Source organism: Sebastes umbrosus, chromosome 5, assembly GCF_015220745.1.
Source record: "Sebastes umbrosus isolate fSebUmb1 chromosome 5, fSebUmb1.pri, whole genome shotgun sequence".
Taxonomy (NCBI): domain Eukaryota; kingdom Metazoa; phylum Chordata; class Actinopteri; order Perciformes; family Sebastidae; genus Sebastes; species Sebastes umbrosus.
Window position 1 is genome coordinate 25,965,272 of NC_051273.1, and position 22,859 is coordinate 25,988,130.

Here is a 22,859-nt window from a genome sequence, read left to right on the forward strand (position 1 = left end):
TCCTATCCTTATTTTCAATGGACCAAAAATATATAATAAATTAGTGCTGTCAATAAAATTAGGGTTGGCAATCGCTTAAGATATGTAATTTCGATTAATCGCATGATTGTCCATAATTAATCGTGACTAATCGCAAATTGATCGCATGTTTTTTATCAGTTTCAAAATGTACCTTAAAGGGAGATTTGTCAAGTATTTAAAACTCTTATCAGCATGGGAGTGGACAAATATGCTGGTTTTATGCAAATGTATGTATATATTTATTATTGGAAATCAATTAACAACACAAAACAATGACAGATATTGTCCAGAAATCCTCACAGGTACTGCATTTAGCATAAATATGCTCAAATCATAACATGGATGCTAAATGTCTGCCTACCTTGAGAGTTATTATAAAAGCACATTAAGTTGAGCCTTATGAGAACTGTCAACATGCATCTTTAAGCATTCAGCTGAATCAGAGGACTGCATTATGCATTTTAAAAGCATAATATGAACAAAACAAAACCCCCTTTAAAAACTACATCCGTCACCCTTCGACGTTTCCTCACTTGTGCTGTTGCTGCTTTGGGATCCAGCTCCCGTAGTGTTCCCAGAGTTGTGGCTGGTGGTGACTGCTTCTCGGAGGGAGCAGTTGGAGGTGGTGAGTCTGCGATTTAGAGATTCTCTTCCGGGAGCCAAGTCAGCGTTCCTCCAAACCCCACCAGCTCCTGGCAGCACACACAGGCTCTGGCTCTTCAACAGGCCCAGACATGGTGGGCTCTTCAGAGGGGACAGCTAGAGGGAGAAAAGATACAAAATGTAAACAAATGCAAACAAAAATAAATAAAACAGATCAATATCACATCATGTCATGAACCAAAAAAAAAATCATTAAGATGATGAACAAAAGATTAACAACAAAATGATAATGGATGAGATATAAATGCAGCATAGTAGACAGACTTTAAAGGGTAACATCGGTATTTTTTAACTTGGACCCTATTTTCCCATGTTTTTTGTGTCTAAGTGATGAATGGGAACAACAATTTCTGAAATCAGTCCAGTATTGAGAAAGTGAAACGAGCTGCGAGGGCAAGTGAGCAGCATCAATGTAACGTTACGTTCACTAAAAGTGCTTGTTTTTGCCACCGACAGACTCAAATTGTTATTATAAGTGTCTGATAACATTATGGAAAGGACCCCTACAGACAAAATCTAACGTTTTCGTACCTTTCGCTTAATCCCGTCTGTTTGTTGTTGTGTCCCACTCAAGGAGAACTCTCGATGTAAAATTTGAATACTGTATACTGTTGCTCAAATAAATACGGGCGGCCATCGAATTCAAAGACCTCATCCACCTTGTGGAAATCATCTAAATATTCAGCCATGACATCGAAAATCTTTTAGATAACACTAAGCTACGCTTTCTGTAGTCCAACACAACAAACTCTGCCCGGCTAACACTTGCATTTCCGCCATGGATGTATTCCACTATTCCTCCGTTGTCTACCGGCAACACGTCACCTCGCCAGATTTCAGAACGAGACTTCTCCTTGAGCGAGACTCTTTCCATAATGTCAGACACTTATAATAACAATCAGAGCCTATGATGCCAAAAACAAGCACTTTTAGAGGACGTAAATAACAGTGCCATATTGCCCCGATAGCACCATATTGCAGCCGTGAGCAGCTGATATCTACAGCGCTCTCCCTCAATACTGGACTAATGTCAGAAATTTTGTCTGCCAGTTGGACATAAAAACATGGGATAACAGGGTCCAGGTTGAAAAATACCGATGTTACCCTTTATGTAATTTTACAAAACCCACCCCGACAGTGTCTACTTGGGCCAGCAGTTTGGGGTTATTCTGCTCCACAGCTTCCAGACACTGGAACATGGCGGTCACGTGGGGCTCGCTCAGCAGAAAGGCAGCATCTGAAAGGAAGAGACAGAGAGAAGGAGAAACAGAGAGGGTGACAAAGAGAGGAAAGGAGATAAGATAATGAGAAAGATAATATTAATAATATTAGTGGGGCATAAGTGAAGAAACGGAAAGTAAAAGAGAGGAGAGAAAGTCATACAGAAGGACAAGAACAAACAATTGGGGAACAGGAACAATTATCATTTTAGCTGCTTCTTACTTTAGTCTACATTTCAAATTAAACTGGACCATTAATGTGACTCATCGTCGTGACCATTATAACTCACCGTTATAGTATTTACGTGTATGCCCCAGATGCCGGAGCAGAGGTCGGAGCTGAGGCGACAGCATGTGAACCTGTAAGCTGTGAAGGAGCCAGCGCTCGGCCTTGTAGCTCTCACCAGCATTCTGAATCCCGCTGGTCAGCACCGGCTCCAGGTGACTGAACTGTGGACGGACAGAGGAAAGAAAGAAATGTGATACAGGAGCTTATTGTGAGGGGAGAGCTAGAAGGGACACATTTAAATTTTTATTTTTAATGTCCTCATTTGTTATTTCATCCCCACTGTTTGTTATATGAAAAAGAACGACAACCGGTATCATGGGATCTTGTTCCAAATCCTACTCTATTTACTCCAAACATACTGCTGTTTGTGTGCAGCCCAGTTTGTATGATACTCCATCTATTTGTCTAAAAAAAAGCCATGGGGGAGTGGTGAAGAAACGGGTCTGACATGACGTGATGCCGATGATAGGACTGACAGTCTAAACAGAGTGAGCAATGAGTGGAATGAGGAGTGAGAAAAAACATCTCAGCACAAAACTAAGAGATGGTAGACAAGATATCAACAACCAATCGTCACATGATGATTTAATCTCGGCCGGGTGTGCTATAAGTCCTGCTGGTCAGAAACAGAGGACATAATTAGAATCCAGCTACTCCACGTCTCTTCACTGCTGCACACTTGACAGAGGGGACTGTTCTCCACAACACACCGCAACACAATAACTTAGCGCTACAGGTAATCCAGAAAGTGTAGTGACTCTGTTGAAGGCATCTGACAGTGTGGACTATGTCAGGTATTTACTTTGCATGTAACTAAAAACTTTACAAAAGAAGGAACTATTGTTTTTGTCTGGCAAGCAGACTGTCTCTCAAATTCACTACCTATTTTCACTGCCCAACAAGCTAAGTCAAGCACAATTCATCAGCTAAATGAGAGTTACATTCCTGTCACAGTTGCCAGCGGAGCAAACAAACAAATGTGCAGATGCCAAAATACAAAACTCATCAGAATGTGGTCTGGACGTGGAGCCTGGCTACAAAGCAGCAGGTTATTCTCTCCTAAAAGTAAAACAATGAATACAATGCATAGGCTCATCATCATTTCTTGAGTATGAATATGAAATACAGAACTGAAACATACCCCTCTTACAGTAAATGTGGAAAGTTCTCAAAAATTCAAACACTGTTTTTAGCTTTTGAAACACAAACCAAGCAACAAGGTGACTCATGATTAGGAGATAAATAAAACTATTGTGCAAAAAACAGGGTAGAAGTATCTGTGTAACTAAGAAGCCTGTGTAGAAACATTTTTTAAATAAATCATCGGCTCTTGCAAGTTTTGTCAGTGATTTATTTTCCCTTTATGTTCAAGCGTGACACTTGTGATCCTACAATACTGATTATATAGTTGTAATTACATTTTCCCATGCGCACTCTCCTCCTGAACATTAACGTCTTATCAGCAAAGCCCTAATCGCTGACACAGTGACTTTTATTTCTTCAGTTGGCGGGAACCTGCTTAACATTATGGGTAAAATCAGTATAAGACAAAAACCTCTTTCATGTTTAGAGATTTGTATACTGACTAAACTTGAAAATATTTACATACAACCCTGCAGGTTGCTGGCATGATTCATACCTGTTCAACGTGTGAGGCGAGGTGGGGGCTGATGTAGCGAACACACCACACAAATGGCCAATAGTCTCTCTGCTTGTAGTACACCTGCAACACAAAACCAGCATGACCCAGTTACAGAGAAAACCAGCTTCAATAAACATAATAAGCCATTATGAAGAGGAAGTGCAGCCCATGGTGAACCATTTCCCCCTGTATTTCAGGAAGTGAACGGATAATACTGGAAATACCTTTCTAATAATGTAAATACGTGGCAAAATGTAATAACAATTATCAGCTACATTGGTAAAGCGTGTGATAAAACCTATTAAACCCATTCCTGACAACCTGTGGGTGAGTGATAATCTTACTCTCTGATGAAGAGAAAGGTTACATTTACTAACGTAACTGTAGTTTGTATTACTTTTGTAGGTTGTCGGTGGCATTTGTCTGTAGCACCTGCAGCTGCAATCAGATTCCCACCAATGCAGAATGTGATATCGCAGGTGTAATGTGGGTAATCTGGAAATATTGAGCCAACCGATACTGCAGTTTGTTGTCTGATGGTGTGGTATTGTGGGGTTATGGGACAAACCTACAATCAATTACTCCTCCGTGTTCAAACACAAGACTTCAGTGCAGATTTGCGAGCTAAAGCTAACTTTGACTTGCAAATCTGTCAGAGCTGGCTGGAGGTCACACAGAAAGTGATCAGTAAGCTGTTCGCAACAAATAAATACGAAAGGTGTAGTGGCATCAGTCGGTTTTGACCTGCTCATTCTTCAATCCATGGCTCAGGATGTTGTTCATGTCCTTGTGGAGCCGTTCCAGGCCGCCGTAACGTGACCACACGTTGGGGTTGTTGGTGGACAGAAGACCCTCCACTGTGGTCTTCAGACTGGACAGCAGCTTCCAGTGCTCCTTCCTGTGAGGAAAACAGAGCAGCAGTAAAGAGGAGATGGACAGGGTGAGGGAGGAAGTTTAGGAATGAGGAAGGAGGTAAAGAAGTGCTGGTGTTAGCAGTGTTGTGGCTTTAAATCATTACTCACGTGAACACAAATACTTTTCCCGAACTTAAAAATCAAGTCTTCAGCAGTTTAGTTACGATAACGTTGCTTTACTCTGAACTGAGTGACTAACCGGGAATGCTGACCATCAATAAAATGTGTCAGCAGTATCACCACATCCTTGCCTAAATAGATGGATACATAAATAGACACCTACTCCTGCCAAATAAACAAAATGTTTACAAGAATCTGATAGCACCTGTGCTTGATAGCACAGCACAAGCAAAACTATTTGGCCTATTAGTGACATTTATGATGCAACCATGATCCCATATGATCGTGTATGTGTGTATGTGTATTAGAAGCTTTAAAGTTGATATTTTCTGCAAGCAGCCAGGGACCTTCCTAAAGTCTCAATGTTGATATCCTATATTACAAACCACAACTACTGGTTGATATGGAGCCACCTTATCTGTAGGATACAGCTATGGAAAAGCTATTGCTCCAAAAGTGTCAGACACAACACAATATTATCAGGCCACATTCCCTCAGAGCCATAAAGTGCTGGCTCATATCCAGGACTTCCTCTTTTTCCCCTTAAGTCAGCAGTCAAACTGAATAGTCAAACTATTGAGAACTAGTCACACAACAGCTGCAACGGGACAAACTGCCAACACTTGAGGACTTTCTTTGAGTATAGATCATTTAACTGGTCATCTGCTTCTTATATACTATACACTTTAGTGCGTGGTGTGTGCTTAAAATGCATTAGATATAAGAATCAGCCCCCCACATAATTCATGAATCAAAATATATCAACATTAATGGTCCAAAAATAAAGGCAGTGCAGTCATGTAGCCTCACTGACTAACCCACAATTGAGGATTATTTTATTTTCTTTCTCTAATAAACTCACAATCATCGGGTCGGACAGAGAAGTGGATGAAAATGGGTCCTATGGGTACCCCAGAGTCTCCCCTTTACAGACATGCCCACTTTATGCTACTCCCATGCAGTTTGGGGCAAAAACCATGCCTTTTTTGAATGCAGTATAAATGTGTTATTTTGTCTATTCTAAAATGGTGTATTTCTGGTGTGTTCTTTATACTATGACAGTTTTCCTAAAATTAAATTTCAAAGACTGCAATATGTTGACTTGCTTACAGTAATGCAATAAATCACAATATACAGAATCGTTACCCCTGTATCATGATACGAATCGCATCGCCAGATTCTTGCCAATACACAGCCATAATATACTATACACATTATATACTGGAATTTTAATTCCTGTTTAAGTTAACATTTTGTGGTACAAAGTTAGGAAAGTAATGTTTAAGTCAAGCTTGATGTTGCCTTACATTTAAAGGAATGATCCCAGTCACTTCCAAACAGTGAGGCATACAGCTTATTAGTTAAACACTGGTATTGGATCAGTACTCGGAATCAGCTGATACCCAAAGCCCAGGTATCAGTATCTGTATCTGGACTGAAAAGGTCAGATAAGTACTTCCCTTCTACGAATAGCACATTTATGAACACAAGTCTTTCTTTATAAAAAAAAAAAAAAACACCATCACGAGTTCAGGTACCTATCTAACTAATCAAATCACATCATGTAACATGGAAAGGTGGAGGCTGAATAGAGAGCATTCTCCAGAGCATAATGTATTTATGCAACATGAGTGTGTGTATGTGTGAGTGTGTGTATGTGTAAGTGTGTGTGTGTGTGTGTGTGTGTGTGTGTGTGTGTGTGTGTTGGACATCATGGGGTGAAATTCTACAAGGCTCAGAGAGGTTGTTGAGGTTAGGATCAACTCTCTGTTATGTTGGGTGCATCCCGCATTAGACTCTACAGCCATCAAACGTCTCATAACAAACAAAAGTAAGAGTCATCATCGTACACGATGGATGGACAACACAAATGACAAAGGGAGGAGAAGGTGTGCATGCTCTATTTGAGAAGCCTCAAGACAGATTTGTTTATACAATCTGATTTGCAAATCCTAAACAAACAAAGATAATTTCAAAGTGATAATGGCCCTGCTCTGGCCCTGATTCAGCCCCCTGCTGCTACAGTCCTCACTAAGACCAAGAAAGTGGATCACATCAGTCCAGTTCTGAAGTCTCTACTCTGGCTCCCTGTCTCTCAGAGAACTGATTTCAAAATACTTCTGCTGGTTTACAAAGCACTAAATGGTTTAGGGCCAAAATACATTTCTGATCTTCTGCTATGTTATGAACCATCCAGACCTCTCAGGTTCATCTGGATCAGGTCTGCTTAGTGTCCCCAGAGTCACAACTAAACATGCAGAAGCAGTGTTCAGTTTTTATCACCAAATATCTGGAACAAGCTCCCAGAAACCTGCTGGACCGCTACAACTCTGAGATCTTTTAAATCAAAGCTTCAAACTTTCCTGTTTGCTGCTGCCTTTTATTAAACCAGATAATGATCTTATACTGCACTACAGCTTTTACTCTTGTGTGTTATACTCTATTTTAACTTCTATCCTAGCTTTTTCAGCTTGTTTTTATTTTCTAATCTTTAATGTTTTTATGACTGTTTTAATTATGTCTTAATGTTCTTTTGCACTTTGTGTCAATGTTCTTGAATGTTTATGTAAAGCACTCTGAATTGCCCTGTTGCTGAAATACACTCTACAAATAAAGCTGCCTTGCCTTGCTCATCATCATCATCATCATGTGTACCTAATAATGCCCTAACAAGGCAGGAAACTCTACACTACTGAAACAATACTCACAATACTGATGTCAAAAAGCATATATATGTGCATTGTTCAGACTGAAAGGTCATTTCAGCCTCTCTTGTTGCAGCACACAGGGTAGAAACTGCGTGAACTTGTGCAGCAGTTCCTCTTTTTAAACAAGCTCTTCCTGTAATGTTTATGTTATTTTAATGTTATTCATGTCAGCTTGTGTACAAACAATAAAAGTATGGAGCCTTGCTAAATTTGCTAATACTTTTAAACCCAATGTGGATATTTAAATTCCTTTAATAGTGTGTTATAATATCCTGCACAATGCAAACAGCAACTTCTCTCTCTGATGTCAGCTTCATCTGACAGCTAGCTGTTTGCTGTTAGCACAACCAAGCTAGCAGAGAGCTAACAGCTAGCACTATTTACGCTAGGTAGTAAATGTTAATGCTTAAAAGCAACCAAACGCTCATTAATTACTCACATTAGATGTCTTTTTATATCACACAGGCTGACAAACCACGCAGCCAGCCTGTATTGTTTGCTCCAAGCTGTCAAACACTGACATGTCAGGTTAGCTTAGCTTTACAGCTAGCTTAGCACTCCAGCGTCAGTTATCCACCAGTGTTGCTAGCTAGCTAGTGTTGCTAGGTAGCTAGGTTGCTAGGTAGCTAGGTTGCTAGGTAGCTAGCCCAGTGCAGGCTGTCACTCACCGTCGCTCCTCCGCCTCTCCCTCCGCCGGTACCTCCATGTCCACCGGGAGGAACCGAGTACCGTACAGAGCTGCCAGCTTCCCCGGTATCTTATCTCATACAGCGGGCTGTTACCGCAGTAGTAGAGCAGCTTGAAGTAGTTACTTCCAGTCTTCCTCCATGTCTCCGCCCCGCCTGTGTGTCTGTCTGTCTGAGCTGAGGATCACAACAGAGGAGGCCGCCTGACCTGCTGTCATCATCAGCTCGTGGGCGGTGATGTTCTCTGCTCTGCCCACTTTATAACACGTTCTTTGTTTCTTAGTTGTTCTGGCAGTATGTGGGCGGGTTAGTAGGTGAGTTTGCAGTTTGCAGGACTTGCTGTATGTAAAGTTAACAAGTAAACGCTCTGATATTTACTGTCTGGTGTTGAACTGTCTGGTGTTGCCATCTAGTGGCTCAAACAGAGAGTTGCACCAGGGCCTGTCTGGACCCAGTGACTTGATCTGTCTGGAGGGAGTTTCTTCAAATTTGGCACAAACATCCACTTGGACTCAAGATTGAACTGATGAGAATTTTGTGGTCAAAGGTCAAGGTCACTGTGACCTCACAAAAACGTTTTTGGACATAACTCAAGAATTCATAAGCTGATCCTAATAATTTCACACAAATGTCTAATAGGATAAAATGATGAAGTGATGACATTTTGGACAGATATGGATCCAAACTGCAACTTGACTGATTGGCGGAGGTATACCCCAAATGAAAACACACTCTGCCATCATGGAGGATCTTCCAGAGAAAGAGCTCTCTGAAGACACATGACTGCTCAACAGGATTAACTCTAGTCATCACTGACACCTGCTGTTAGTTAATACTATTGCACTCATGTCTGTTGCCCCCTGTTTGAACTCACACGCCTTTGAATCTACAGTATAACCCAATGAGGATACATTGATTACATTCATTCTCTACCTGCTGATCACAGACTGTATATTTAACACAGTCAGACATTACAAACTCATGTTGTTCAGCCAAAAATTAGGATCCTGAATTTTCCAAAGTAACCAAATACATCTTTAATTTTGAAGAAAGGTGTATAAAATTATTTCTAAAATAATTATTATTATATTAAATTATATTATTATTAATTAACTACAGATAAATAAAGAAAGTACAAAATAAATAATAAGAGGTGTATAAAACTAAAATAAGAAAAAATAAACTATACAAAAGCAATTAAAGACAAAATTATAGCAGCAGAGTCAGCAAGTCTAGTACATTGTACACCGGTCTAATATATAATATGATTACGTAATGACACTTAGTGTTTGTCTGGAATTATAATAGAAATATAATACAGCATATCATTTATTAAAACAGTTTAACATATCAAAATAATATTGTATAATATACTATCGTGTGATATAGTATGGGAAGACATCTACAACATTTCTGATGTCTAGAATTATAATACCTCGCCCTGTGAAAACATTGTATACTTTCAATGAAGCGCTGGAACAAGGTGATCCACAATGTATATGTTTGTAATTATTTTCCCAGCTCTAAAACTATAGGAGAAATGTACTTTAAGGCAAATGTTTGGCTTTAGGTATTTACATTTACCCAAATTTCAAATTCAAGTTGAAAAAAGCTCTACAGAGAACAAAGACTTTATGTTTTCTTTCTCATGGACGACATTTTGACTTGTCATGGCAGGTAAAGCACAGGTGTAACTGATTACATTAATGATGTAATGATATAATCATGTCATCCATCTGAGAACATTATCACTTTAATTCATATAATCTCAGATTATTAGTAGGACTGGGTGTTACAATCCCTGAAGTTTCTGCACTACAGTTTTCTTGAGTGGGGTTGTTCTTGGAGATGACTCTTAGATGATGTCGCCACCATTCAGACGTATATTTAGTTGTGTACCTCGACGTCATCGAGTGTTTCGTCCTTTTATCACACACTTGCCCATACAGTATCTCTTCTTTTCAGAAGAGCTCCTATCGGCGGCATTTATTACCAACAGTGAGAAATGTCAACCTTTTGATCAGAATACATTTATGTTCTTTCAATGTTCATTTTATCTATGATGTATTTAGCCTGAGGATGCTATAATAAAACACTCCTGGCTGTTCCCTCCACCTTAGCAAACACTTTCATATGACATCCACATGATGGCACCACAGTCTTCAATTGTCTGTTAAGTCCATGCACTCAAGTTTACATGAGTCAGTTTTATCACTGGATGTTAGTGGTGGCGAGGGTGGGGCTGTAGATGACTGAATGGTGAGTAATCGTCATTGCGGCTGCAAAACACACACACACACACACACACACAAAGCATAAATCACTGCTTCCTTCCCCCATGCTGTGCGACATTATATGTCACTTGAGATTCTTTGGTACTATTAGGTGACGCTGAGACATATAAGACAATAATCGCTAGTGACTATTTTGCTGAGAGGACATATTATCTCTGAACATATTTACTCTCTGAGAATATGTTAAAACCCCTGTGAGTGCAGATCTACTACATACATAAGTGCAATTGTATCAACTAGTGATGAGTTTCTAAAGGACAATGTTAAAATCCTTATGGCGAGTTTCTTTATCTAGATGGTTTTGCTAATTCCAATCTCATAATACCTGTGCAAGAAGTATTCAGAGCCTTTTCCTTAAAGGTACAGTGTGTAGGATTTGGTGGCATCTAGTGGTGTGGTTGCAGATTGCAACCAACTGAGTACCAGTCCGCTTACTCCTCCCTTTCCAAAACCGTGGTAACGCTCGTTCACCTCGCTCAGATACCATCCTTACCATGATAACACTAGTTTAGGAGCAACGGAAGTCAGATGGCGGCTGGCGGTACCACGGTTTTGCCCTCTGCGGATCACGTTACTGCATGGAAGTCAGACGGGGGCTAACGAAGCTAACGAAGACACAATGATTCTTAGTTTCAGGTGATTATACACCAATTAAAACATAGTTATGAATATTATATTCCATTTCTGCGGATAGATCCCCTGAAATGTTACACACTGTTCCTTTAAGTAAAAGTAGTAATATCAAAATGTACAAATACTTGTTACAAATAAAAGTCCTGCATTTAAAATTTGACTCAAGTAAAAGTACAGAAATATTGTCCTCAAAATATGCTTAAAGTATCAAAAGTAGAAGTACAGATAATGCAGATTGGTGTTATTTTATAATATATATATTGGATTATTGTTATTGATGCATTAGCATGTAAACAGCATTTTGGTCTTTGGGCAGGTGGATATTTGTACATGTATTTCAATATAAAGCACATTAACTTTTTTTGTAATGAAATGTGATATTTAAAGGAACATTGTGTAACATTTAGGAGGATCTATTGGCAGAAATGGAATATAATATTAATAAGTATGTTTTCTTTTGTGTATAATTACCTGAAAATATGAATTGTTATGATTTTGTTACCTTAGAATGAGTCGTTTATGTCTACACAGGGAGCGGGTCCTCTTCATGGAGCCGGCCGCCATATCAGTAGCTCAGAACGGACAAACCAAACACTGGGCCTTTCACGTTTTCACGTTTTCAAGTTGGCCACCGCAGTTCTTCTACACGCTTGGCACACGAGGGAAGCTTCATTTGGTTGCAATCTGCAACCTCACCACTAGATGTTGCCGAATCCTACACACTGCACCTTTAAGTTAAAATGTCTTGCTTCGCCCATTTATGTTAACTTTATTGACATGATTGTAGATTTTGTCGACAAAATTTAAATCCGGAAAAGTACCTAGTAATTGTATCTATAGTCTTAAAGTACTCAAAACTTCAAAATTGTACTTAATAATTGTGCATAATATACACATATATATATTCTGCAGACCGTATTTGATACGTGTCAGGAGTCAGGGCATGTCAGGATAAGTTAGTAATCAAGTCACAGGGAGAGGAAATTCAATTTCAACCCTTCAGTCATGGTCATGAATTTACTGAACTGTATTTGCTCAGAGTGACGTGGAAAACACACCCCATTCTTACCACAGTGCTGTGTGAGCAGCTGTGACTCAGAGCTGCAACACGCTACGGCATGACCGCACATGATGTGAGTTCAAGGTTGGTGGTGAGTAGGAAGAGTTGTCACGGTGACGCAGAGCCCGGTTGATCCAGTTTTTTTTTTTATCTGGAACAATGTGCCAGTTGTTGCTCTTTAATGTTATATCTTCATGGATGAGTCAGAAAATGGATGATGTGTAAAACTGCACATTCAGACGGTGTAGCAGACATGTAACACGTAGCATATTCAACACAGAGAAAGAAGTGTGGTGTACTCTATTTTGCTTATGTTATACAACACAATGCTTCATCATTCCCAAGTAGGGAGTTAGATAAAAAGCTTTACAACAAGATTTTTGACATGATTAAACAAAAATCTAAGGCCCTGCAGAAGTCAATACAGACACTGTGGGATAAATTAGCCAGAAGGGCCATTCCACCTTTCTTTGTACCTAAATGATCAGATTACATTTAACTTTGTAAAACTCTAAAGGGGAAATTGGATTCACATGGTGTCATGTGCAAACAAAGAAACCAGCGTTTCATGGAACTGTTTTCTTCTGCAGAGTGCAAATAAGTGCAACACCCTGCTGGCCGATTCTTCTCATTTTATTCCCATTTTGTATTTTACAACAATTTGTAACTTTTAAAGGTAAAGTGTGTAGGATTTGGCGAAATCTAGTGGTGTGTTTGCAGATTGCAAACAACTGAGTACCCCTCCGCTCACTCCTCCCTTAATGTGAGCGGCCGAGCGCAAAACCGTGGTAACGCCATTCGCCTCTCTCAGTGTCCATCCTTCCCACAATAAGACTACTTTAGGAGCAACGGTAGTCAGCCGGCCGGTGGCGGGACCACGGTTTTGCACTCTGCTTCTCATGTTACCGCAGTTTCACAAGCGTGTCAGAGAACTACGGGGGAGAGAGAGAGAGAGAGAGAGAGACACACTGTGTGGTTTTTCCGTTCTGGGCTACTGTAGAAACATGGAGGCGCAACATGGCGGACTCCATGAAGAGGACCCGCTCCCCATGAAGATATGAAGAGCTCACTCTAAAGGCCCTGACACACCAAGCCAACAGTCGGCCGTCGGACAGTTTGGTGCCGTCGGTGAGCGTCCGTCGGCCTAGTGTGTGCGGCATGTCCTACACCGTTGGCTCTAGTCTGCCCTTGTCGGAGTTTTTCGGCCGATTCTGCATGTTGAATCAGCAGCGGAGCCCGTCGGAGAGAAATCACTTAAACAAATCAGTGCACGAGAACAGACACGGATGTGAGGAAAGCAAGCCAACGAGTAAAGTCAAGAGGGCACACACAGAAGGCTCTTCTCACTTTTCATTTTCATCTCATCTGATCATTCCAACACACGGATATTTTCACAACGACATGGCCGTCTGGAATGAAGCTAAGAGAAGAGTGAGAGTGGTGTGAAAATGGTCGCTAGACGCCGCTTTGTTTCATGTACGTATCATAACAACAGCTTGTATATCTGCAGTCCACGGTCTTCGGGTTTCCCTTTTTGAATGACAAATACAGACTACCGCTACCTGCTGGTGTGGAGAGTTATTTCATTTCACGCAGGCGCAGAATGTACGTGCTAACTGGCCGTCAGATGTAGTCTTTGCGGTGTCCGAGTGCAACTTTTTGGCCAAGACAAAGGCAACGTGAGGCAACTGGTGGCCTTCGTCTCCGCTAGTTCTCTGATGTTGGCTTGGTGTGTCCCCAGCTTTACCTAACAAAAACACAATGGCTCTTAGTTTCAGGTGATTATACACTAATGACAACATATTATATTCCATTTCTGCTAACAGATCCCCCAAATGTTACACACCGTTTCTTTAAGATTACAGGTAAAATGTCAAGGTATTCATGAGGAGTATGAAACTGATGCAGGTTATCAAGATATAGGATCCGTTAGAGAGAAAGCAAGAGGAAGCATATTTTAAAGGGTCAGAAAGTCAGCCTTATTTCCAAGAAGGTGATGGATTGTGACTCAATTACTTACTTCCTCTTAAAAACTCATTATTTGGCACGCTCTCTGTTTTGAAACAAAGCTCCCCTCTCACTCGTGTCAACAGGCCAAGTTTATTCAAAGGAACAAAAGGTGGGAATGAATAAGGTCATCAATATTGCTGCAAAGATTAATAAAGACTAGAGATTATTTAATGCTTTTCGCTGAAGCTACAACATTTTGTTTCTTATGATCATTACCCGATCTAAGACACACTGGATGAGCCGACTTTGAAGGATTATATTCATGCGGCACATCTGTGATGAACAGATGAGTTATTATAGAGCAACCCATTTTCTCTCTGTTGAAAAGTGAGTATGACAGTTCACAGTTTGATTTAGGACGTGACAAACGTGTCAGAGTCTTTGACAAACACGCTGAGTCATCACCTGGCAAGAGAAAAGAACAGAAACATTAAATTTGATTTATTGACCTTGGCATGTATAACTTATTATTCTTTGCTCGGTTTAGAAAGTAGAACAACTTACAATTAAAACAATATTTTGAATTGAGATCTTTCAGTTGTGGAATTGACGTCAGCTTGGTGGCGATGGAGGACATCAAGTTACATGCCAGAGTTGCTTTGGAATCACCACCTTTCTGAACAAGTGATAATTTCCGTCTGAAATAACAGGCAGGTGGTGATCGACTCAGGATGCGTCATTTAGGATATCACACCTGTCTCTGTACCAGGTGTCAGCTTTCCTTCCTTCCTCAGAAAGGTTTTGCGTCTCCTTCAAGCGAACACACAGAGATTATTTACTTCCTTCTCGGAAAAATAACTGACAATCGGATTCCAGGGAGTCTCCTGTTGTTCCCAGGAACTGTTGGCGTTACTGATTAAATCATTAATATGGAAAAATAGAACTAGAGATGTTCACATAATAGACATATTTAGACACATTTGTGGTCAGATTTTTGTTGCCATTTTGAACATTATAGACACATTTTAAAGAGTTCTGCTAAAGATGTCATACAAAGTAGTGAATGTAAAGACCACCAAATTATTTTTTTATTTTAATTTTCTTAAACCTTCAGTAGGCAGAATATTTTTGGTATCATCAGTCAAAATTTCCATAATAACCTTTCAGCATATTGTAATTCAAGTGTTCTGAGAGAAAACTAGACTTCTGCACCTCCTCATGGCTCTGTTTTCAGGCTTTAAAAAATCTAGCCCGTGACAGAAGTCTTTGGCCAATCACAGGTCATTTCAGAGAGAGAGAGAGCGTTCCTATTGGCTGTGCTCCAGCTGGTGGGCGGTGCTTGGTATTTCCTTGACTGATCTCAACATGGCTAATAGGCATTACAGTAACAGAATATTGATTCATATTTGATCAGCGCTGCCTAGTTTGACCGTTTGATTGGAGTTCAAGAGCGATTGACAGCTGCTTAGAGACGGCAGACTCCAGATCAGCTCTGATTGGTTGTTTTCCTCCAGTCTGTGAAATCTTGCAGATGCCATTAGGAGCACCGGAGGACACAGAGGCGCATGATTTTTATCAGATTACCTGTCTCATGCACTACTGTCAGGATGTAGTGACCGTTTTATAAAAATAACTTTTTTTACTATTTTTCTTTTTCCATTTTTACCTCACCGCTGCTCTAATTCAAAAATGCCGTTTTTCTAAAAGAATACCATGTTTACGCTTTTTCCTTCAACATCTTACATATTTGACAAAACTCGCTAAAATAGGCCCTTTTCACAGAAGGCATTTTGACATGTCATAACAGGGTAAACACATGTGTAATTGATAAAAATGAATTATGGACATAATTAATGTTATTAATTACACTTGTGTTTACCCTGCAATGACATGTCAAAATGTCTGCTGTGAAAAGAGCCTATTACAGAAAGGACTATACGCACAATTAAATGCTATAATTAATTTTTTTTTTAAACATTTAGAATTTAAACTGGCTTTATGATATTTTATTGTAGTTATACATTTTATATATCAATCATTTGTCTTTATTTTTTCTTCTTTACTTTTCATGTCCTGTCTGTTTTATTTTTCCTGAAAATGGGTCATGATTAGTTTTTATGTCACTTTATATCTTCAGATGTTCTCCAGGAAATGAAAACATACTTGACCCAGTTGCCTGTATCCTGGGAATTTCCCCTTTTTCGCTTTCTCTCAATTCTTCAAGCGTTCAGTTGCTTAGAATTCTTTTGTCCTCTGATAGACAATGTGCGCTATTACAATGGATATTAATGAACATCTTCCTGTTTTAACACAATGGATCAAATCTACACTGGACTTCAGTCACATGGAGACCTTTTAGGCTTTTTATTTTGAAGGACAAGCTAATTCAACTCTACTAAATCAGGGACCCTTTTCTTTCTCTACTGGTAGAAGTGTGGAAGTAGTCCAGACTCCAAAATGAGGACTTTGTGGACTTGTAAGGGAACGAGAGGTTTCACTGAAAACATTTTGACCCGTCACAGTAGGAAAAACACAGATGTAAATAATAAAAAAAATAATGACGGCTGAATTCAATTTAGCTGCTACAGTTTCAGGGTGTGCATGGTAGGCCTACCTCTCATTATTACATACTAATTTACAATCCTGTTTACACCCCTGTGTACATATATTATTTCTCATCATGCATATACATACTACATCCTATTTTCATTCATTTTCCCATCTGAAAAACTGTCATCAACTAAATTACAAATTTACATTTACATTACTATTTTATACCTGTGTTTATATGTATTTTAACTGAACTATTTTATGCCTTAGATTATTATTTCCCCCATCCCCTTTAATATTATTCATATATTATGGGCATTGTTGAAGGAACCTGAGACCAAAGATTTTCATTGCTAATTACTGCTTTGCTGGGAATGACAAATGACAAATAAAGAACCTAGAACCTCATTGATGTTTGTATTTTCATTTAAAAACAAAAAACTGCCTCAAATTTGCACACTTTGCTAAAGTATATAGCATGTTAGATGTAGTAGCATGGAATATTTATAGTGTATGTTGCTATATTCTTTATATTGTGTATTCTATAGATATACTGTATATCTCTAATGTTGATATGTATATTTACCTATATTAACCTACTGCTGTAACACAAGAATTTCCCAATTAGGGATCAATAAGGTACATCTATCTACAGTATATGATCGCAACCCGTTTATGGTTTAAATATGTATATATATATATATATATGTATATTTATATATATATATTTACATAAATATTTATTTATATATTTATATATATTTATATATATATATATATATATTTATATATATATATTCTGATCTAATTAAAAATGGGTTCATGCTAAATAAAGAGAAATTATCTGTGAAAATGGTCAGTATTTTGTAGACAGATGTTTGTAATATTTCAAAATGTAATAGAAATTAGTTTTATGAGTGGTTTTCCTGGTGGGGGAATAAAAAAAAAGCATGAAGACATTCTCTTAATAAAACAGTAATTTATTTTTGACTGAAAACTAAAATTGTCTGAACAGCACATTACAAGGGCATTGTTAAGATATTTTCTCCAAGGCTCAGTGATCACTTTCATACAGTACACTTGGCATGTACACGGCATCTCCTTCAAATGAAAGAAAAAAAAAATACTCTAAAGAGAGAGATTAGAAATAAGCCTGTTTGCAAAAGAAAAGAAGAAGGTAAATCAAAGAGTCCATCCTGTAGAAAGATGACTGATTGTACAATTACCAAGCATTTTGGTTTGGTTCTAAGCCACAGAGAAAGAAACCGAATCGCCTGACGACAGCAGACGACGGCACAGGAGGCACAAAAGACACGTACAGGACATCCCATAATATGCTCGCACACAAATCGACTGGGTTCCAGCTTCTAAGTGTGAAATGTTGTTTTGTTTTTTTTGCGGATATTGTTATTTTTTTCTTTGTAAGCAAAGTGTGGGTACACTACAATCGAAATCGAAATGCTGCATTCATTAAATACATTAAAATCTGCAATGTAACAAAACCTTTTCTCTGCGTATGAAATTCAACACAGCATTTACATGAAAACAAAAAAAAGATGGCTCCTTTTCTGACTGTTTTTGTGCACGAGGCCTTTCACCTTGCCACTCTTTTTGCTATTATTCTTACCCTCAACTACTTCCTCCACCCTCTCTGCCCATTGTTCCCTTTCTCTTTCATTAACCCTTTCACAATCATTCACAGACTGACAACTTGACAAAAAAATAAGAGTGCTGGATAAAAACATGAGGTAAGAAAGTGGTTTGATTATAGATCATGCAGAACATGCAAAACAGCAACGAAAAATATAGGGAAGGAGAGAGTAGGAAAAAAAGATGAGTGTGCATTTAAAAATGAAAAAAAAAAAGAAGACTTACACAGCTTTGCGTCTTTGGTTATAAAGTAGGTCGAACAATTTTCACAGCTTTTCATCCCCCCGACCAAACCACCTAATTCATTTTTGTTTTGTTTTGACAAAGAAAGTCTAGAAAAATTCTTTATCGAAACATCCCATCACATCTTAACAACAGGTGTACAAACCCTCCTTTGCTCTTAATACTTTACACTTTACAAAATATACATTCAACCTGGATTTCACCTAATGTAAGCTCGGCTTTAGTGTTAGCACTATTTCATGAGAAGAAGATTTTTCTATGATGGATCTTATTGCCTACTTATTGAGATCTACTTGTTGCAAGAAGAAGACTACCAAATTTAATACCTGACAGGTTTCTAAAATACCAAAAAGACCAAAGAGAAAGGTTTTTTTTTTTGTTAATAAGTATCTCCATGACATTGTTCATTTACATTATGAAAATAGCAGCCCTGAAATAAATAAATGCAAATACTAAAACTGAACTAATGAAAAAAAAAAAAGTATGATGATTCATGTCAAAGTACGGTGGCTCTGAGAAAACAACACAAGCTTTATGTTGCAGCATATAACAAGCCGAGGCTCTCGACTCGCTCTGCTCAAGCCGAGGCGCCCGCTGGCTTCCTCCTCCGCTCAGGGAGGACGAATCCTCTCCCCCACTTCTTCTCCCTCGGCTCTCTGGCCTCCTCCAGCCCTGGAGTGATGTGAGGTCGGGGATACTTGGAGAACAGTCCCTGCTGGATGTCACAAGGACACTCGTCACTTCGCTGGCCCCCTCTCACAGGGTTGCACCGCCTTCTTCCACACCTTGTTGCCCCAACAAATCTAGCTCTCTGTGCCCTTTGACCCCCTTCTCCTGCACAAGAACAGCATGCAGTTTGATGGTGCGCACCGGCTCCCTCGCCCCTCCTGCTTTTTCAGCTTTCTTGCAGCCAACCGCGGGGACAGAATAAGACTTTTCGAGGGGTGGTAAATGTCTTAATAACGTGAAGCCCGGTGACGTGCACACATTGAAGCTCTTGGTGGCAAACACAGATGTCGCTGTTGTTGATTTTTCCTCAAATGGAGCATATTAAACGCAGAGCCGAGCCTTTTTGCTTTATGAAGCTAAGGGGACGGTAGCAGTTGTTCTTTTTTTACTAAACAGGATCTTCCACTCCTGTCCATGTGTGTTTGAGCGTGTGTAATTGGGGTAACTGGGATCACGCCGAGGTGATGTTGGGCTGATGAGGGACGTTCTGACTCCCCTCGTGGTGAGCCAAGGGGTTGATGGGGTTGTTGTTGTTGTTGTTTGTGACCAGCGGGTGTTGCTGCTGCTGCAGCAGCGGCGGCGACGACGTGTTGCTGCCGCCCTGGTTGAGCTGACTGGTCAGCTGGCCGAGCTGATCCGTGTTGGCCAGCGACTTCAGCACGGCGTTCTCGCGCTCCAGCACCGAGTTCCTCTCGTACAGCTCCTTGATCTGCTCCTTCAGCACCTCCACCTCCTCGCGAACAGCATACATCAGGTGGCTCTTCACCAAGTCCTGAAACAGAGAGAAGAGGGGGGGGAATAAAATTAGCACACAAATTAAGCAGATTGCATCTTCAAACAAAGAACACATGACATTTCTGAATTTAAAGTGGTAAAGCGTGATCTTTTTGTTGCCACACCTTTAGCGCCGAAGGCTCATTGCTGTGGGGGGTTTCGCAACTGCATTTTAAAGAGGTCACCTGTCAATCAAGCTGCATAAGCAATAGTCTTTGTTTGACTTTCTGTTGTCTTTTTTTTTTAAGTAAGGCCCACTGACAGCTGTTGGTTCATAACAGCAAATTCAGAAGCTTTCATGAACTGAATACTGATTACTACATTAAATGTCCCTCAAAGTGAGTTTTATGTTCATGGACTCTGTTGTATGGAGGACAGAACCTGCAAAAATAAATGAATAAATTACAAAATAAATAAATTAATGTCATTAAATGTACCCAAATAATATTATAAATAAATGTAATTGATAAATTAATGATTTTTTAATTGATTTTTCTGTTTTAATTGGCTTCTTTACTTATTTACCTTTGTATTAATTCCCCTATTTATCTACTCTTCTATTCAATTTTCCCTTTTATTTATTTATTTTATTTGCTTTTTATTTGAAAATAAAATACATGTATTTTTACTAACTTCAGTTTATTTATTTATTTATTTATTTATTTTTATTATTTAAAAATGTATTTTTAAATACATTTATTCATTATTGATTTGATTTATTTATTTCTGTTGTGTCAAGAGTCTACAGTGGGAAAAACTCTTTGTGAAACAAGTCACTGTACAGGCCAGGCGAGAAACTGGGTCACCTGATCACATTCGTTGGAACTTTAAACATGTCGAAAACTCACCATTGCTTGCTCAATCTTGTTATCGATGGCGACAACGCTGGCACCGGATGCACTGTGGAGACAGAAGAGCAACATTTAGCACAAGATACCCATCTCGTGTCAACCACGCACTTTAGATTAATATCAGCTCTTCCACGTTCCAAGTGACAACGATGACCTCGGCTGATTTCACTGGTAATTCAGAAGTAAACACATTCTCCGTTTCCAGAGAATGAGATGAACAGATATGAGATTTAACCAAAAATAAAAAAAAAACTTGTACTATTTTTAGTGCAATTGATAGAAAGTGTCACAGATGAACACTTTCAAAACCTACAAAGAGCCGCCATTCAAAGTTATCACAGGTCAGACATATATACTAATCAGCATACCAGATGTTTACATTAATAAAGCATTAGAGCGAGGAGGCGGTTAAGAAGTCCCAGATGAGTAGCTGCTCAACAGTCAACCCCTGACCCAAACATCCTTAAAAATGGCTCCAATGATCTCCAGCAAATGGAAAATATACATTTAAATACTGCTTCACAAACTGGAACCGTACACCCATATTTACGGTTCAGACATGTCTGCGAGAGAGTCTAATACAGCGAGGTGTCTTTGGCCTTCATCCCTGACACTATATACACTAACAAAGTGGAGGGATACATTCATCATACACACTGTTGTTGACAACAAAGATCCCACCTGATATTTGATTGCTACGGTTTTGTTTTTTACTTTGGAGGTGATTTTGTGACATAAACTTCACCAGGTGTAAATTTCCATGAAGACACGCCTCACAAGAAGTCTTTCATCAGTAAAACCTCGTGTTCAACTCTTGATAAAACACAATGAGGACTGTGTCATGCATGAATCACGGTCTGCTCACATACACATGGACAGAGAAAGAAAAATAAGATCATATATTAAAGATGATTTTTAAACATTTAAAACAAGTAAAAAGCTTGTTATCCTTTGAACATTTTAAAAGGACATTATCATCACATTTAATTAATGATGTCTAATTATCTTTCGATATGTTTAGATATATTTCTTTTCTTCTGTACTGTTTTTTGTATGTATTTCATTGTTTTTATTGGATTGTTTTCCACTGTTTGGTTAGGTTTTTCTGCATATTGCTGTTTAACTTTTGTTGTATTTTTTTTCAAATCATGTTAGTTTAGATCTTTCTTCCTTTTTTGTTGTTTTTTTTCTCCTGGGGTTGTGGGGGGGGAGGTCCTGTGTATAATAAGCCTGTGGCTTCTTGACCTCTCCTGACACATTTCTTGTTTTTTTTTCATTGACTGGATTTTGTGCAGTTTTATATACAGTATGTGCAAATAAGATAAATAAATAAAAATAAGATAAAATAAAAATGCACAAATAAGTGCCTTTCATCAACACATTTTCACTCAAATCTTCCCGTGCAGAAACAGCAGCAGGACAAAGATATTTTCAAAATTTCCATGAAGACAGGCTTCACAAGAAGTCTTTCATCAGTAAAACCACGTGGTCAACTCTGGATAAAACACAACGAGGACTGTGTCATGCATGTATCACGGTCTGCTCACATACACATGGACAGAGAAAGAAAACTCATATATTAAAATTGATTTTTAAACATTTAAACCAAGTAAAAATGCACAAATAAATGCCTTTCATCAACACATTTTTACTAAAATCTTTCAGAGACAGCAGCAGGACCCCGATAACATGAATGCTTAATGCTTTTGTCCATGCATGAGTCCTCCTCAGTGAGAACAGATAACAGACAGACAGACAGGGAGTGATCATGGATGGATGATCTGATCTCCTGCATGAGTTCCGGGTGCGGCTCATGTCGCCAGCAGCGATCCGTTTACATGATCACTGAAATATCACTATTC

The 22,859-nt window shown here is 39.1% G+C and overlaps 2 protein-coding genes across 5 annotated transcripts in view; both read right to left on the reverse strand.

Annotated features, from left to right (window-relative positions):
• The window catches only part of rubcn (rubicon autophagy regulator), a 29,109-nt gene extending 20,605 nt beyond the window's left edge, over positions 1–8,504 (reverse strand). Inside the window, exons 1-6 of one of the 3 annotated variants that reach the window (XM_037769522.1) lie at positions 8,246–8,504; positions 4,580–4,733; positions 3,833–3,916; positions 2,195–2,354; positions 1,815–1,921; positions 555–780 (exon numbers count right to left, since the gene is read on the reverse strand). In XM_037769522.1, coding sequence (XP_037625450.1) covers positions 555–780; positions 1,815–1,921; positions 2,195–2,354; positions 3,833–3,916; positions 4,580–4,733; positions 8,246–8,283 — 769 coding nt within the window. In that variant the 5' untranslated portion in view covers positions 8,284–8,504. The remainder of the gene's footprint in view (positions 1–554; positions 781–1,814; positions 1,922–2,194; positions 2,355–3,832; positions 3,917–4,579; positions 4,734–8,245) is intronic. The other 2 variants (XM_037769524.1, XM_037769523.1) reach the window with 2 other exon arrangements.
• Positions 8,505–17,709: 9,205 nt separating this feature from the next.
• The window catches only part of tsc22d2 (TSC22 domain family 2), a 41,856-nt gene continuing 36,706 nt past the window's right edge, over positions 17,710–22,859 (reverse strand). For both annotated transcript variants that reach the window (XM_037769427.1, XM_037769428.1), the window contains 2 exons: positions 20,995–21,046; positions 17,710–20,144 (listed from right to left, as the gene is read on the reverse strand). In XM_037769427.1, coding sequence (XP_037625355.1) covers positions 19,824–20,144; positions 20,995–21,046 — 373 coding nt within the window. In that variant the 3' untranslated portion in view covers positions 17,710–19,823. The remainder of the gene's footprint in view (positions 20,145–20,994; positions 21,047–22,859) is intronic.